Below are 18,027 nucleotides of genomic sequence, written 5' to 3'. Positions count from 1 at the left end.
TCTCTTCCTGCTTTCTCATTGTAGTACTTGGCTTGTGTTTGTTTACTCTGGTCCAATTTTGCCCTGACATTATCCAGATCTTGTATCTGTGGTTTCAAGAGCTCTTTGGCGATTGATAGTTTGTTCTGTAGCGTCTACTGTCCAGAAGCTGTGATGGTGAGAGTCCACAACTCTCCAAGGGGAGTTGCTCTGTAATCCAGTAGAGCAAGTTGTTTGTCTTTGGTATTACACCAAAGTTGCTTCACAGTCTGAACTGCTCATTCAGCTTCTCCATTTGACATTGGGTATCTGGGTGATGAGGTTACCAGTTTGATCCCATATTCTTTCAGAAAATTTTCAAATTCACTGGAAACAAGTTGTGTACCATTGTCTGCCCTGAGAATTTGTGGGATTCCGTGATGGCATATCAGTGCTTTGAATACCTCTATTAGCTGTTTGCTTGTGAGGTTGTTCAATTGGCCCACCTCAATATACTTGGAGAAGTAGTCAATGAGAAGGATATAGTCCTTACCTTCCCAGTGGAATATGTCAGCTGCGAGTTTCATCCATGGTAGCTCTGGTGTCTTTGTGCCTATCATTGGCTCATTTGACAGCAGTTTTTGGTTTTCATTGCACTCTGGGCAGTCTCTTACCATGTCTTCAATTTGTTTGGCCATGCCTGCCCAGTACATCACTTCTCTGCCTCGTCTCTTCGTCTTGTTTATGCCCTGATGAGTTTCATGCAGCTGTCTCAACATATCTTTGCGCATTGTTGGAGGTACGACTATTCGCATTCCCCTGTAGATGATTCCATCTGTTATGGTCAATTCGTCTCTAACTGCCCAATATTCTCTAACAGCATGTGGCGCGTCCCATTTGTTATCTGGCCATCCTTTATGGATTATCTGTTGAAGGCAATTGAGCTCTTAGGCTGTCTTACCTTGGAATTCTATGTACCTTTCTGTACTCACCGCAATATAATCGACCATGTTCACATCCATTCGTTTCATATCTGGCTCGTCATCTTTCAGTGTTGCTCTGCTCAAAGTATCTCCAATGGGTACTTTACTGTACGTTACCGTGAGGTCATATGGTTGGAGTTCTAGCATCATAGCTTGTAGCCGTACAGGTGCGGACAACAGTGGTTTGGCAAATATGTGCTGTAGTGGCATGTGGTCACTCTCTATATTTATATGCTTACCATAAACGTAGTAATGGAATTTCTTGCAGCTGTGCACTATTGCCAAGGTTTCCAACTCTATCGGCCAGTACCGAGTCTCTGGGTCTCATAATGCCCGTGATGTGTAGGCTACCGGTTTACCTTCTTGTAGTAATACTCCCCCTAGACCTAACTTACTTGCATCACACTGTATTGTGTGTTCTTTCTTGGGGTCGTAAATCTCCAGAATTGGAGCTGAAGTACAGAGTCTCTTCAGTTCATCGAAGGCTTTCTGGTGTGGCTATTCCCAGTGGAAGTCTAAATCCTTCTTCGTGTGGCGCAATGGAGCATCTACTGTACTTTTGTTTGGTAAGAATTTACTTACATATTGGATTATCCCCAAGAATCGCCTCACTTCTTCTTTTGATTGTGGAGTGGGCATTTCTGTTATGGCTCTTACCTTGTCGGGGTCTGGTCCAAGACCATCCTTTGTAACCATGTGACCCCTGAATTTCACTTCTTCCTTGTCAATCTGTGATTTGTCGAAGTTAAACTTCACATTGTTTTTTATTCCCCTCTCGACAACTCTATCTAACATTGAATCATGTTCTTTCTGATCTCCGCCGATAAAAATATCATCCATAATGCTTGCTACCCCTGTACCTTCTAAGGTTTTGTCCATGATCTTTTGGTATATTTCTGGAGCTGATTTGATACATTGTGGGAGACGCAGCCAACGGAATCTTCCAATTGGTGTATTGAAGGTTGTCAGGAGACTTGATTCGTAATCAAGTGGGATCTATGAGAAGCCTGCTTTGGCATCAAGTACCGAGAATTTGGTTGCATTGGGGAATTTCGCTACGATTTCTTCGACCGTCGGGATGGGGTAGTGTTCTCTTCTAATGGCTTTGTTTAACCCTTTCACGACGCATCCCGTCGTACATACGGGATAAAATACCATCGTTTCTGACGCATCCCGTCGCACATACGGGATGACTTAAAATTGATTTAAAAACAATCCTGCGTAGTTTAGTTGAATTCCGTGTGGTGCAGCACCGTCTCGAATGTGTTTCCCGTGCTTCTAGTGTATTCGCCACATGTTGTGTACATATCGTCTGCAGCTATGGCGCGAGGCAACAAGCGTGCACGTTTCGATTTGAACGAAGCATTAGCTTTCGTTTTGGACAGTCAGGAGGATTCTGGAGATGAAGATTTGGACTTAGGTGAATCGTTAGTGTATCAAGAAGCTGGAAACGATAGTTCAGGTGTAGATTATGACTCTGATGACGAGTTAGACCTTGAAAATACCGGCTCAGGGTCACTTTTGAGGTCAGACAATGGTACTATGCATGCACATGCTGAACTGTCAGACTATGATTCCAGTGACAATAATGATGATGCTAATCAGGCTGTTGTTGGGCCTATGCCTGCTCCAATACAGGCCCCAACTATCGCCCCAGTTACTGCTGGTCCAAGTGTGACTGTAGGGACTCCTCCTACATTTGCCCCCCCCCCCTGTTTTAGGACATGGACAACTACGCCAAGGGCTTGCTCGTACTCGTGGTGGTGGTGCCCGCGCCCGTACTCGTGGAGGAACTCTTGGTAGAGGGATTGCTGCTCGTCCACGTCCCCCTAGTCCTGTTTTCATGGCCATGGATGTGTCCAGTGATGATGACATGATATTAGGGCACCATGGTGACTCTGATCCATCTGATTATGATGATGGCTCCGACTACCAGCCTTCCGGTGATGATGAAAGTGACAATTCTCAGGGACATGCTGCCCCACCCACCCCCCCTCCAGCCCAGCCTCTTCAAGCTCAAGCCCAACCTATTCAAGCTCAGGCTCAAGGACCTGCACCACTTCCTGCCCCACCTCCAGCCCAGCCTCTTCAAGCTCAAGCCCAACCTATTCAAGCTCAGGCGCAAGGACCTGCACCACTTCCTGCCCCACCTCAGGTTGCTGCTGTTGCTGGGGGTGCAGGTAACCAGGCAAATGTACAAGGCAGAGGTCGTGGGCGTGGGCGTGGGCGTGGTGGGGCCAGAAGACAACGTGAACCAGAGTGGCAATGGGTCCTTGCTAATAATGATTTTCAACCTACAGTTGTCCCAATGGCTGCCCGAGAGAGGATAAAGGTTAGAATGGGTAATGATCCAGGTGTCATGGATTTTTTTCATCTTTACATTAGCAACGAGATGATAGATAGATATCATGGTGGAGGAGACTAATCGTTGTGCTGATCAGTTCAAGGAGAAGTATCGGGATGACATTCGAAATGGTGTGAAAGCTTTTGATTGGACCCCAGTGGGTGTGAATGATATGAAAACTTTCCTGGGTGTAATTCTCCTGATGGGAATTCACCACCAACCAGAAATAAGCATGTACTGGAGTCGTGACGAATTATTCAATTGTCCAATTTTTAGTGCAACTATGCCAAGGGATCGATTCAAGGCCATCTTACGATTTTTGCACTTCAATGACAATACGCACTACAACCAAGATGATCCAGACAGGGATAGACTCTATAAGATTCGTAGATTGATTGACTGTTTGAAGGCAAATTGTCAACGAGCATTCGAGCCAGGCAAAAATATTTGTGTTGATGAATCTCTCCTGTTGTTCAAAGGACGCTTGGCCTTCAAACAATATATCAAGACAAAGAGATCTCGGATTGGGGTCAAGTTTTATGAGCTCTGTACGAGTAATGGTATCTTGCTAGACTTTGAAATCTACTGTGGTATTAGATTGCCAGAAATCCAGGGTTTGTCAACTACAGAAACCATAGTTGCCACTCTGATAGAACCACATTTGAATGCTGGGCGGTGCATCTTCCTAGACAATTACTATACTTCACCAAATCTTGCAGCCTGGCTTCTAGCTAGGGGAACCTATGTCATCGGAACTGTCAAATCAAACAGGAAAAACTTTCCTAAGGCCTTGGCTACTGACAGAATTGAGAAGGGACAATCAATATTCTACAGATGTAATGATGAACATGTCTTGGCAGTAAAGTTCCGTGCTCTCAAAGACAAGTCAACAGGCAAGCCTAAGATTGTACACTTGTTGAGCACTGCAACAGCTGCTGATACTGGTCCCACTGGAAAGAAAGACAGAGCAGGGAATGATGTGATCAAACCGACATGCGTCCTGCAGTATAACCAGCAGATGGGAGGTGTCGACATGATGGACCAACAACTACATGGATTTCACACGTGCAGAAAATCGTACAAATGGTACAAGAAGGTTGCCTTCCACATGATAATGCAAAACTGCCTCAGTGCAAACAAGTTGTACAATCTTCAGCAAGGAAAAAAAACTCCTTTTCTGAACTATTTGCATGATGTTGTAGCCATGTTACTGACATCAAGTCCCAAGCTGAACAAACTTGTCATTCGGGAGGAGACCGTGCACCGACTTACCGGACGTCATTTTCCTGTCCTCAGAGGATTTGTACCCAGTGGAAAGCGGAGGAAAACAAAGAACTGTAAAGTTTGCTATGCTAGGGGCCTAAGAGGACCATCTGGCAAACCATTGGAAACAGTGATGGTGTGCAAAAATTGTCCATCACACCCGGGACTACACGTGGACAGGGACTGCTTTGAAGCTTACCATACTGAAGTTGACTATTCTGGAGACCCCCTAATAGACAATGATGACTATTAGGTGAGTAGTTTTGCATTCAAATGACAGGAGAGACTCACAGCTTTCATATAAAGTTGACTTTATTGAAATACATTAGGAATTGACAGAGTTAGAACAGTTTGAAGGGAAAAAAATGAATATGCGGCAGCCCGGCCGGCGGCCATCTTGGTCACGTGACCTCAATAGAGGTCCCACCCCCCCAAAAAAAAATTTTTTTACAAACCCTCATCTGTTTTCTGTCAACTCCTTTTGGTTTCATGACATTCTATGGAGTAATGTTTGAGATATCTAGGTTTGAAATTATGAGCCAATTCAGGCTAAAAAGGTTTCACTCAAACACCAGTGAAAAGCCGGGTATGACTTTATTGGAAGCTCTCCTAATAGTCAATAATGACTATTAGGTATGTATATTTGCACTCAAATCAAAGAAGAGACACATACCTATCATATAAAATTGATTTTATTGAAATACAATGGGAATTGACAGAGTTAGAGCAGTTTGAGTGGGAAAAAATGAGTCTGCGGCAGCCCGGCCGGCGGCCATCTTGGTCACGTGACCTCAATAGAGGTCCCACCCCCCCAAAAAAATTTTTTTTTAAAAACCCTCATCTGTTTTCTGTCAACTCCTTTTGGTTTCATGACATTCTATAGAGTAGTGTTTGAGATATCTAGGTTTGAAATTATGAGCCAATTCAGGCTAAAAAGGTTTCACTCAAACACCAGTGAAAAGCCCAGGTATGACCATCTTGGAAGCTCCCCTAATAGTCAGTAATGACTATTAGGTATGTATATTTGCACTCAAATCAAAGAAGAGACACATACCTATCATATAAAATTGATTTTATTGAAATACAATGGGAATTGACAGAGTTAGAGCAGTTTGAGGGGGAAAAAATGAGTCTGCGGCAGCCCAGCCGGTGGCCATCTTGGTCACGTGACCTCAACAGAGGTCCCACCCCCAAAACAAATTTTTTTTCAGAACCCTCATCCCTTTTCTGTTAACTCCTTTTGGTTTCATGATATTCTATAGTGTAGTTTTTGAGAAATCCTGGTTTGAAATTTTTAGCCAATTTAGGCTAAAAAGGCTTCAGTCTGGGGCCAGGGTAAGGCCCAGTCTGGAAAGGGTTAAATCCTTTTGATCTATACATATCCTAACTTTCCCGTTTTTTACGACTGTGACCATCGAACTTACCCAGTCGGTCGGCTCATCTACACCTGTTATGGGTCCCTCTGCTTCCATCTCTCGTAACTTTGCAATTATTCTTTCTGTCAATGATTTGGGCTGTTTTCTTGGCGGGTGGACAACTGGAGGAACTGTAGGATCTATCTTCAGGGAGTAGACTCCTGGAAACGTCCCCGTTGCCTTCTTCAGTTGAGGATACATGTCTTCCAGTTTCAAGTCCTTACTTTTCATCTCCGACTGTTTAGTAGGTTTTGGTTTACTTACCTTCGGTTTACTTACCTTGTTTATTCTCTGGATCGTCCCTAGGGCCTGACTTACTCTGCCTGAAAGTAGAGGAGTAGAATTATTATGGACAATGTAGAAGCTTACTCGAACACGTAGATCCGTCACGAAATTGTCGAATTTTTCCTCCGCTTTTTGCTTGCGGCGATGAAAGTTCACAGTTGCACGTATTTGGTTCCGTTTTGGTTTCACATAGGCTTCAAATTTAGTGAAGACCTCATTTAGCGTGTGATTTTCTGCCGGAACTGCAGCTACATGGTTATGTGGATCTGCTGCTACAGCAGGAGTCCAAGTGAACGTGTTGTAGATTTCACGCCCTTTATCGCCCATGTACGTCATCAGATAGTTCACTTTTTCCCTTTCGTTTTTCGCATTTATAGTGCAGGAGCCAAGGGGTGTTTGCATGCATAAAAGGGCCCCACAATCACTCACCTGATTTTGATAAAGGACCACCTGGGACACCATTTGAGCGAGGGTGGACATTCTGAAACCCGGCAGTAAACCTGCTATTCATGGTTTTGTTGCGATTCCTCGTGCACATAACCGCCGCCAAAATTAGGGGTAGGGGAAATTCAAATTGACATAGCGTTGTAAGGAAACAACCTAAGATAACATATGACCACTCAAAATGGAGCGTATAGTATCTGCTATAGGATGATTGCAGAGGAAAAATGATTGGTTGAAGTTCAAGGTCACCAGAGGTCAAACTATGACGTAATTCGGCCCTTGCTTAAAATCTGGACCCTTAAATATTAAAACAAGCCCAGAAATAATGTGAATGAATGAATTATTCATTTATTGACCAATTCCAGTAGAGTACAATATAGGTAAGTTTTTAAAACCGATAGGGAGCAATAATCTTGTAGATTAACCCCTTGGGGTCCGATTAAAATTGTACTGAAATTAGCAAAAATGAATAAAAACTGCCATACTTTGGCAAAATGTTAAACTCACTAACAGTGATGATGTGGTGTATATACATGATATAAAACTCCTCTGTACCAAAGTGAAAGGTGTTTAGCAATGCAAAAAGCTAATATTAAAGACTTTTTCGGTTCATAGGTATAGACGGGGTGGGGGGGGGGGGGGGTGTTGAGTTCATTGGGAAATGATCAGCCTGCAGGGTTCTTACAGCCCTTATTTGATGCCTGACAGTTACAGTAGGGGCAACACTTTATATCACCTTGTCTGCAAGGACAGCGTTTGGTAGCACAGGATGTGCATTTACATGGCATCGGGAAGTCATCTGGGAGCAAGATCTGAAGTCGGTCCGGTTGCGTGATGCCGTCTTCTTGGCTGAACCCAAAGCTTCGGGGATCTAGCTGTGGACTATCTAAACAGTGTAACTGCAGGTACGTGCCATAGAACGCCCTGAGGATGTGTCCTTTGGTTGAATGGGTGGTAGGGGGTAGTTCCAAGATTGTTTTCTTGCTGTGGTGGTAGAGGTGGTACCTGAGCTCATCCATCGATTTACATGGCGTGCCTGCTTTGTAAACATTGACAAGATATTCTTCTACTAAGCCAAGGTCGATGTTAGTTGGGTCCTTTCCAAAGTCTCGGAGATAATGACCTGGATTTGCCTTGAGACCAGCAGCTTTTGTACCAAATTTGTTTGTTGAATCGCAGCCAGTAAGGTAATGAAGTGGTATAAGGACCTTGCAGATATCTGTGCCAAACCTATTGGCCAAGGTATGGAGGGGTATATACCTTGTGGTATTCCCCACACCAGCCCTAATCCATAGTTCTTTCAATCCATGTCCTTTCAAAATGCTCCAGTAATTCAATCCAAGGACCATGACATCTGTGTCATTTGATAGCAAGACAACTCTGGTTGCCCCGCAATTGACAGCATGCAGAGCATGTGGTATCATCCTCACATCTGCCTCTTCGATGTCAACAGCTAAATCAGGTACTGTTATGTCAGTCACTAAAAATAGCCCTGCATGGTTCAATTTCAGAAGATAGACCCATCGCACTGACTACTACATCTGTCCCCGCCTTAGGGTTGCCTAAGATGTGGCTTCGAAGTAACCCTTGTACCTTGACTTTGTTAGTGGATGATGCCCAAAAGGCGTCCATAGTAACTGGTAAAGGGGTCTCTCCATACATTACATTCAGGTCGATGGGACTGCAGCTACATCTCCTTGCTTTTTCACTGTCTTTCACAGAGCCCTCTGTGTATGTGTCAAAAACAAAGTCGATGCGGTTCGAATTGCTGCAAAGTCCATGTGTCATATCCAAAAAGTGTGTGCAAAGATCACCAAAGGTTTTCACTGAGGCTAAGCGCATGCGGCGTAGGCAACCCATCACTAATGATGCTGGCAGTGTTTGCCTGCTTCCATTTTGATGGTGGGAGATAGTCATTTTTGTTAAGCTGTTTCTCTAATTCAGTGCACAGGTCACTCTTGTTGGGTTTATTCATGAGTCCATCCCCATCAAAGAGATAGCTGCTGTCGACCAGGTCAAACGTCAACAAATACTTCATATCATAATCTCGGACACGGGCAATATCGAAGATCTTCTGAGTCTCTGCTAATTGCTTTTTGCTCCCCTTGTCTCTTGCTTGGTTTTGGCTTTTCTTGGGCTTCATGGATTTGAACGTTTTCAAGTTATTCCTGTGAATGGTATCAAAGATGGTTCTTTGCTTAGTCACAAACCTTTCAGTGCGAAATGTACTGTACTTCGTGCTGGAATTCGTGTGGAAATTGAGAAGGTTGTCACGGATTTCGCTGGACATGATTTCTTGGGAGAGGATGTTGTGAAGGGTATGCTATTCATCGTGGTCTCCCTCTGTGGACATGATTGCTGGATTTTCATGTTGCTTGATGTACTGTATCATATCATGGATCAAGACTTCGTAGGTTCGTGTGGCAGGTAGATTGAACTCATGGTTCACGTGAAGTTCCGTGCTGGGTGTGGTCACACCACTGATTTCACGCTGAAGGTTAACGACAGCTAACATCTCATGTTATATGATCTCCCACTGAGCAACGAATTGTTTTCTTTTTGTACTGCCGATAATGCCACTTGCGCTCTTCTGGGATTGATTTATTGTCTGTTCAAGGCACATGTCTGCGCCCACACAGTTGAATCGCCCTTCTGTCCGCTTTACGACAAATTTTCCAGCCTTGAAGTTTTCATATATCGATGGGGCATCTTCTGGTAGCTTCCTCATATCCTCTAGGTATACTGATCCCCATCGGAGGTAGTTGATCCGGTCACATCCAGCAAACCAGGGTAGAACTGCCTGTACACTATGGAGGTGTAGGTCCCAGTTTCCCTCACGATCAGCTCTTACTAGATCTTTCAGGACGCACACCATTTGGACAAACCGATCCCAGAACGCAAATGTCTCCGACATCGCGCAGCTTTCAGACCTGAAGGCATTGAAGTCATCAATCATGTTTGATGAGGTTGAGATGAATGCCTGTAAATGTTGTTTGCTTTCTTCCCTGTTCTTTTCTGACACGGAAGCTTTCATCAGCTTAAGAATTTCAAGGTTATTCCTGTATGGTTCCACTCCTTTGGTTCGGAAGAATTCTGTCCACTGCAACCTTTCTATTGATTCACAGAGCAACAATAATCCCTTCAGTGACCTGGTATAGTGTGTTCCATCAAGCACTGATTTGACAACATTCTTTCCAAAGGCCTTTGACTCCACGAAGATCGTTTCAGCTCCACACCCATCAATGTATTTTCCAATGGCACCCATGACTATCTTAATGAGATGGAAGGAACCTAAAATCAACACTAAGTTAGTAAATTCACTTGGGTTGTTCATAATGATCTCACGGGCAATATGGTACACCCCCTCATCACATGCAACAGGCAAGTGAGACTGTTTCAACTGATTCAGAACATCTTGGAAATTCTTTAGGGATGTGTACACTGTAGCATATTCTTCATTATTAAATGTCTATAGACACAAAGTATTTCATGTAATTAATATTCTATGCAATCTGTACAATCAGATAATGGTATTAGCATCCCATCTACTCACCTAAAAAGGCATGATTTCTATGAAAATTGATGATATCATTACTAACTGAGATGTGGCTTCATGATGCCATGCGGTCAAAGTGGAGATTCCCCAGATGATTTCCCACCATGGATTCTACAAAATGCTCCAGCTGTAATTGTTTATTGGGCTACAAAATATATATCAGACACATGCATGTGATTTTAGATGAAAACACTACCTCACCATATAATTACATCACTCCTGAGCCTATCCATTGCTTCCGAATAGTAGTTTTCAGGTTTTTGCTAATTTTTGCTAATTTCATTACAATTTCAATCGGACCCCAAGTGGTTAATCTACAAGATTATTGCTCCCTATCGGTTTTAAAAACTTACCTATATTGTACTCTACTGGAATTGGTCAATAAATGAATAATTCTTTCATTCACATTATTTCTGGGCTTGTTTTAATATTTAAGGGTCCAGATTTTAAGCAAGGGTCGAATTACGTCATAGTTTGACCTCTGGTGACCTTAAACTTCAACCAATCATTTTTCTTCTGCATTCATCATATAGCTGATACTATAAGCTCCATGTTGAGTGGTCATATGTTACCTTAGGTTGTTTCCTTACGACGTTAGGTCAATTTGAATTTCCCCTACCCCTAATTTTGGCGGCGGTTATGCGCACGAGGAATCGCAACAAAACCATGAATAGCAGGTTTACTGCTGGGTTTCAGAATGTCCACCCTCGCTCAATGGGTGTCCCAGGTGGTCCTTTATCAAAATCAGGTGAGTGATTGTGGGGCCCTTTTATGCATGCAAACACCCCCTGGCTCCAGGACTATTAGTGGTCCACCAAACTGGAACTCACAGTGCTGTTTAAAGCGTTTGAACTCACGGTCCAAGTCACTTGCATCCCAGCTCATAACTGGATGCTTTGTTGCACGATCCATGACTGAAAAGTTTACAGAGAGCACTTCCTATAGAGTGAGATGAAATGTACATTCATGTGTACATAGATGCACAGTGTCACTACACTAGCAATGCACTCAGGAATCCGCCCCCTTTTGACCTAGATTCAAGTCCTGCTTCGTAGCTCTGGTCTGCTGCAGAGACCATCAATGCAGTCTGTTAGACTAGCTCAACAGATGCACTAGATATCTGGCCGTTACCACAATAGTGTCTTTTTATGACATCAGTCCTTTTGGTGAGAAATTTGACCACTATTGGTACCATGTAAAGTCTCAGAGACAACAAGATGTGATATCTGATACAACTACTTTACTCAGCATCCGATGTAACATAGATCTGTATTGCTATGTCTCAGATGTAACACTCTGATGGTACAAATGTAATACTCTACAAGGATCCCTCCCATCTCGGTGATGTCACCTCCAAATTCCTCGGTCCTGTGAACTCTGTAGCGGTCTACAAGCAGGAGAAACTGTTCGCAGTGGTCGGCCTCGACATGGGGTTGAAACACGTGTTCTATCCAGTGGCGAATGGTTTCCTGCTTCATCCATCCAGTATCAGAAGAAGTGAAACGTACATTAGCCGGAATATCCTGCTGTTCGAGTGCTTCCAACTGTCTCACAAAGCCGCAACGTGGGAATGTAATATGGGCAGGTAACTTAGGGGCCGTCTCCAAATTGATTTTGAGATCGTTTGAAATTCGTTTGAAATTCGTTTGAAATGTGAACAATAGAAACGCACCCAAACGATCTTGAAACGATTGTCAAACGCTGGCCCTACCGTTTTTTTCCCGTTTCATAAGCGTTTGAAAGCGAACGCAATTTCGTTTCACCCCAAACGAACTTCGTTTGAAGAGCGTTTGAAATTCGTTTGAAGAACGTTTAGAAAAGCGTTTCGTTTTCGTTTCGTCAAAAACGGCATTGCGCCATTTGTCAGCAAACGCGTTCCAAACGCTTTTCGTTTGTGTTCAAACGAATTCCAAACGGCTGGAGTTATCGTAAAAATCATGAAAATGACGACCTGTGCAAAAAACGGAAAAACGCTGACCGACCGACCTACCAACCCAAGGAGTTTCGTAGTTGAGTCTCAGATCTCATAGGTCATATGTTATAGCTGGGTTGTATTGTTTTGTTGGAAATGCGTAGGGCAGGTTGTGACATTATTTTGCTTTTGGGAAGGTAGAAAAGCATCATGTCTTCACTGCATTACTAAAGTATTGAACTAGAACTGTGAACTTTGCTTTCAGCAAATTTGGGTCCATCACCAGGGGATGACGAGTTGCTCCACAGCCATTCACACGTAGGTATGGCGATTTTACGAATCTGCCCAACATTGCAAAAGGAAGTAGTGTAGTGATCTCCCTGTCTATTCGCTATACCGTTTCGCGAATGATCTATTTCGCTCGCTCCTTTCTCAAAATAACACGCTCATTAATCAAACAGTCAGATGGGCATGATAGATCATCGATAAGCATTTACGGCTCTTAGTTCTGATTCCTACTTTCAACCGTCACACAGTTCTCCGTTTTCTTCGCTCAACATACTCGACAGCTCGCGGGATCGGCCATGAGCATAAAGTTTATTTTTAAACATAACGGGGCGGAGCTTTATACAATGTATGCGTGAGTGACAAAATCCCGGCCTACTGGACGCTTCTGGACGCTGTTTAGGATTACCGAAACGGTACAAAATGGCATCTTTCGCCGAAGTTACGGTGCGTAATAGTTTTTGCAAGGTTTTGCGTGCTTACATGGTTTTTGCATGGTTTTGACGTAATTATTCAAGGGTGCCTAATGCTTAAATCTTCCTTTTTTGGGCACTACTGCAGGATCCCTTACAAAAAGTATTCTACATTGGAAAAGAAACATAGTATACCATGTATATACCGTATGTATACACTTAGTATGCAGGCTGTCGATGGATCGTATCGGGCGTCGGTTGGTCGATTTGCGAGGCACGTCGCGGCATCTATTGGCAATGTCGTGAAAGTGATCATTACCGTCGGGTGGTCGATTTGTGATACTGCGTATACGGAGGTTTACTGCATCGGTCGGTCGATTGGTCGGGCCGTGTAAACATGTGAAGATTAATCTTCTGCCTGTCGGGTGGTCGATTTGTGACAATCCCCTATCCAGAGCATCGGTTGGACGATCTGTCGGGCCGTGTACTTGAATTATTATGTTCGACCTATCGGGTGATATATTTGTGTTTCTTACAAGATAGGGAAACACAGTGTGCGTCGCCGAGTTGATTGGTGGGGCGGTGGGTTGGTTGATTTTTAAATGGTATAAGTATGACACGAAACGTATTCTATTGTCAAAACTATTATTCATTTCCTCCCAACATATATAGTTACACCTCCATGATGTACCACGTCACACATGCTCAATACAAACATTATAATATCAGGCTAAATTTAACATCGTCCTACTACATTCATCATCATCATCACACAGCTAAACACGTACATAGTGAATGTAAGATGATAAAATGACATAGGTATCGTCTGATACGGGTAGTTGTAAAACAAGAAACACAGAAACGAAACAGAAACACAGAAACCAGAATTCGCCACAAGACTGGTTTCTGCGTTTCGTTTCTGTGTCTGCAGACTCCATCTTGTTGCCATGGTTGTGGCCGCGAACGCGGGTGTAACTAAAACTGGTATTCAGTCGGAATGGAAGGAGGAATGCTCATTTCCCAATACCCCTTTTAGCCTCATCAACGTGTGCGCAGATTGGCAGCATCCGGCCTTGATCGTGCCCCTGACCAAAAACGGCCCCAGGCAGCAGCTGGGCAGGCAAGATTGAGTTACTCCAAGTCCAAGTCTAGTGCCCGCCCGCCCCCCCCCCCCCCCACTTTACTCTATTCTAGTCGCCAAAATTGGTCTCTCACGTCTCACATAACGTCGAAATGATTCACCCATGTACTGGTACCGTACCTTGCATTTAGTGCTGCATCAGACGGGATTTGTAGGATGATCCTGGTACTTCATGTAAATTGAACACAACAAGGCAAGATGTTGCACTGCACCTTCATTTAAAATAACATGCTGTAGGAATCGAATCGAACCTACCAAAGTACTACACCACCACCTCAAAAGACTTCACCCATATCGTGCCGCCCCCTCCCCCCCCCAAGTTGCTCCATGTATCCCCTCAACAACTCTATTGCATTCCGGCTGGCCGCAACCCACCAACCTCAGATTTTACTTTTAAACGACAATAACAACGGATTGGGCAAGGAAAGTATCGGGTGCCGCTTGATTCCAACTTTTATGAAAACCCGTTTGATTTTCGTTTCTGCGTTTCGTTTCTGCGTTTCTGTGTTTCTGTTTCGTTTCTGTGTTTCTTGTTTTACAAGTACCCCATACATGTCATGTCTGGGCCGACCGCAAGATCGATGTGCGCGAATCGGTACTAATTTAATTCTAGTCATAGACCTAGGCCTACTTGATACAAGCATAACTACTTGAAATGAGAATTTAGGATTGATATTCAACACATGCGATCGGCCCTGATGTCGCAGGACTGTGAAAAGATAGGCCTTTAAAAGCGCTTTTATAGGCCGAGTACTAAAAACAGTGATAAGGTAGCAATTAGAAGCAAATTTCTCTAGATGCAACTGTTGAATCTCAATTAGACTTACCGATAAGGATCGAAAATAACAGAGATAAATGGGCGAAGTACACATCCGTCTTTCAAGATAATCAATGAAAGAATGAAATAAAAGCATCGCATGCGCATTTCGTGCAAATTTCGTTTCAAACGAAGTACGTTTCAAGTCCGTTTGATAGTGCGTTTTCCGTTCGTTTGAAACGAAGTTTGTTTCCAGTTCGTTTGAAACAAAGTGCGTTCGACAATCGTTTCGTTTGAAACGAAGTTCGTTTGACAATCGTTTGACGTGCGTTTGAGATCCGTTTCGTGCGATCGTTTGGGAGCGTTTCGGGGTGTGCGTTTGATTTCAAACGCTTTTCAAATGGCTGATAAACGGCTGATAAACGGATGATTTTCGTTTGAAATTCGTTTTAGAATAAACGCTTTTTGCCCGTTTCAAACGCGTTTGAAACGAAATCAATTTGGAGACGGCCCCTTATCCCCATCTGCTGTGACCCACAATGACACGGTACATCCTAATTTGGTGTTTGATTTGGATGTTCTAACATCAACCGATTTGGCTGCTTTAGTGTTGTAGGTGTAAAGTGGTCGACAGTCAAAAAGTATGAAGGTTTGGTCCATGTTGAACACGAATTGTAGAACAATTTCGAATTGTTGAATGATTTCAGCAACATTGTCTCTGAACACCCTTACTCTTGCAGCAGCATCCGCAGGAAGACATGTCGTGTTCTTGTTCACCTTCCTAAATGAAATGTCCTTTCTTTTCATGAAGTCGCGAACCCAACCGATTGATGCACGAAAGTGATGAAGAATTGGCATAGATTGTTCAATTTCCTCGCGCCGAACTTGCGCAAGTGCGTCCAATCTAATTGGAAACAACTCCATCGCCTTTTCTTGGACGTCATGAACGGCTACAGGCAGTGGTTTTTCTCTTTGTTGCAGCAACCATCGATGAAGGTCATCTTCTACATTTGGCCACAGCCCAACCAGTTTAGCTTTCACTTTACGTGCAGCACCGTTATTTTCCTGCATGTCAAGTTCCAGCTCGGCCCTATTTCATCTACGAAACGTTTCCACAGGTATCCTGTCGTTGGTCAGCAAACTGACGGAGGCTGATGACTGTCCCATTTGCTAGGGCCGTTTCTAGATCTCTAAGATACTGCAGTTTTTCTGATACACTGTAACTTCTTTTTCTCTTTTTCAATGGCTCAGGGGCTTCCATACTGCCTCAGTTCTCTGCCAGATCAACATTGCTAAAAGTGCCAACACGAAACATCATAAAAGCCTGTCTACACGTAACTCTTGTCTTGTCTCGTCCTATTTGGACTCATCAAGTTCAATGACCAATGATTAAAAGGGCCTATGTGGTATTCATCCCTTATCAGTCATACAATGCATTATTACGGGCCCACCCTAGCTATCAGTCGTTCTTCATGGAACAAGGCCTTGGTACTAGTCAATGAAATAGACACGGCTTCCCAGACCATGGCACAATAACCAGACCATTGCTATTGGTCCTATGACACAGAAGAGTTATGAATAAATATAATGTGGGCAGGTTCACTAGTTTTTGCTGGCATGGTGTATTCGAGCTGAGTCTCGAGTATTAGTTTATGATCCGACCAATAATTGTCTATGACATCAACCAGATTAATATCGTGTGATATGGCGGTGTTGGTGAAGACGAGGTCTAACTTTGAGTCATAATCTGTGGTGTTTTTAGTGATGTGCTGGGTGAAATCAAACCCTTGCACACAGAGAAAAATATCCATTTCAAATGGAGACAAAAAGCATCTCAAACAGCTTGTCCGCAGGGCGTGACGTTTTCGTCTCCATTTGAGACATTATGTTTCGTCTCATGTCGAGTAGTGCCATCTCTAGTGGAGACGATCATTGTCTCATGGTCTGGTGAAATGGGCGACTCATCTTGAGTATTTTTTAATCTCAAGTGGAGTATTTTTTAATCTCAAGTGGAGAATATACTATCTCATGTGGAGATGACAGCTCTATCAAGTGGAGGAAAAACTGTCTCGTATTGGGGACGACAGCTGTCTTATTAAGAGATGATTACTGTCTCAAGCAGAGTATATGCTGCCTCGTATGGGGAGGGACAGCTGTCTCATTAGGAGATGATACACTGTCTCGTATTGAGGACGACAGGTGTCTCATGAAGAGATGACAACTGTTTCAAGCAACTAGCTGAGTGTAGTGGTTACCATGGTTTCAATGTTGGTCCACAAAGGTCAGTTGGAATGTCTTTAAATGTTCACTTTTTAAAATTCTTTCCAAACACATTCTGTGTGATAATATCAACAAGTAGTGGTCTCTACTTATTGGTCTCAAATTCTGAATCAGCGGCCAAACACAATCCAGGATATCCACTTTAAATAACTGCACCAAAACAACATATAAAAATGAATTATGTTTTTTTCCTCACAAAAATAACTAAAAGTACAAACCCTTCAGATGTGTCTGAAGAACCTAGAACCAAGATTCAAGACTAGTATCAGACTAGTATCGATATTTGATTTTTCAACTTATCACAGCCAAACTGGCCATGACTGAATGTGGGAACTAACACATGAGTACTGTGTCTGGTATTTCCATTTTGTGTTTCTTACAAGCACTATTTAGTCTTTCAGATTCAATGATGTAATCACTCATGTTTTCCTTGTCTCTACGATAGACTTCGAATTTTGTATATGCACTATAAGCCAAATTCACTGTATCTCTCAAGTATAGTGAATCCAATGCAAGCAAAAGTTTTACCATCCCATTTTCAGAATTGAGTTCCTTTATTTCCACTTCCATAGCTTTAGTTCTTGCCTGCCCCTTTAATGTCAATGCAACTGCTAGTGCTTGTTTCTCCTTTTTTAAATCCGTCACTAATTCCCAGACTGCTTTTTCATTTTTCCATGCTTCATAATCTCCATTGGGATCAAGAATAGGTGGATTCGAGTAACCCCGACGAGACGTTTCCGATGCCATTGCCATGGATTTTTGCTCTGCTACCATGAAAGTGTACCTTTAATTAGTGTGTTCCCAGCTTTATGTCCTCCTGTTTATCCTCCTGGGCTAGCCCTTGCTCCTTAGTACTCCTTGTTTATTATCCCTGATATTTTAACCTATATATATACACACTGTGACTTTTCTCTACAAGCTCCATGCTTCAAGTGACTAGTCAAAAGTATTCTAAAAGCCACACCTATTATTATTTATATTCACAAGACCA

General features: G+C 43.1%; 1 protein-coding gene across 1 annotated transcript; it reads left to right on the top strand.

Annotated features, from left to right (window-relative positions):
* Positions 1–3,568: 3,568 nt before the first annotated feature.
* Positions 3,569–4,801, top strand: LOC135489939 (piggyBac transposable element-derived protein 4-like). Its single transcript, XM_064775574.1, has one exon. The coding sequence runs from the start codon at positions 3,569–3,571 to the stop codon at positions 4,799–4,801; it is 1,233 nt and encodes a 410-aa protein (XP_064631644.1).
* The last annotated feature ends 13,226 nt before the right edge of the window (positions 4,802–18,027 follow it).

The sequence above is a fragment of the Lineus longissimus genome, chromosome 6, assembly GCF_910592395.1.
Source record: "Lineus longissimus chromosome 6, tnLinLong1.2, whole genome shotgun sequence".
NCBI classification, from domain to species: Eukaryota; Metazoa; Nemertea; class Pilidiophora; order Heteronemertea; family Lineidae; genus Lineus; species Lineus longissimus.
The sequence above is the reverse complement of the archived record's forward strand: the minus strand, read 5'-3'. Positions and strand labels throughout refer to the sequence as shown.

Coding starts and splice junctions, on each gene's coding strand:
- LOC135489939 (XM_064775574.1), top strand. CDS start 3,569: ATGCCAAGGGATCGATTCAAGGCCATCTTACGATTTTTGCACTTCAAT.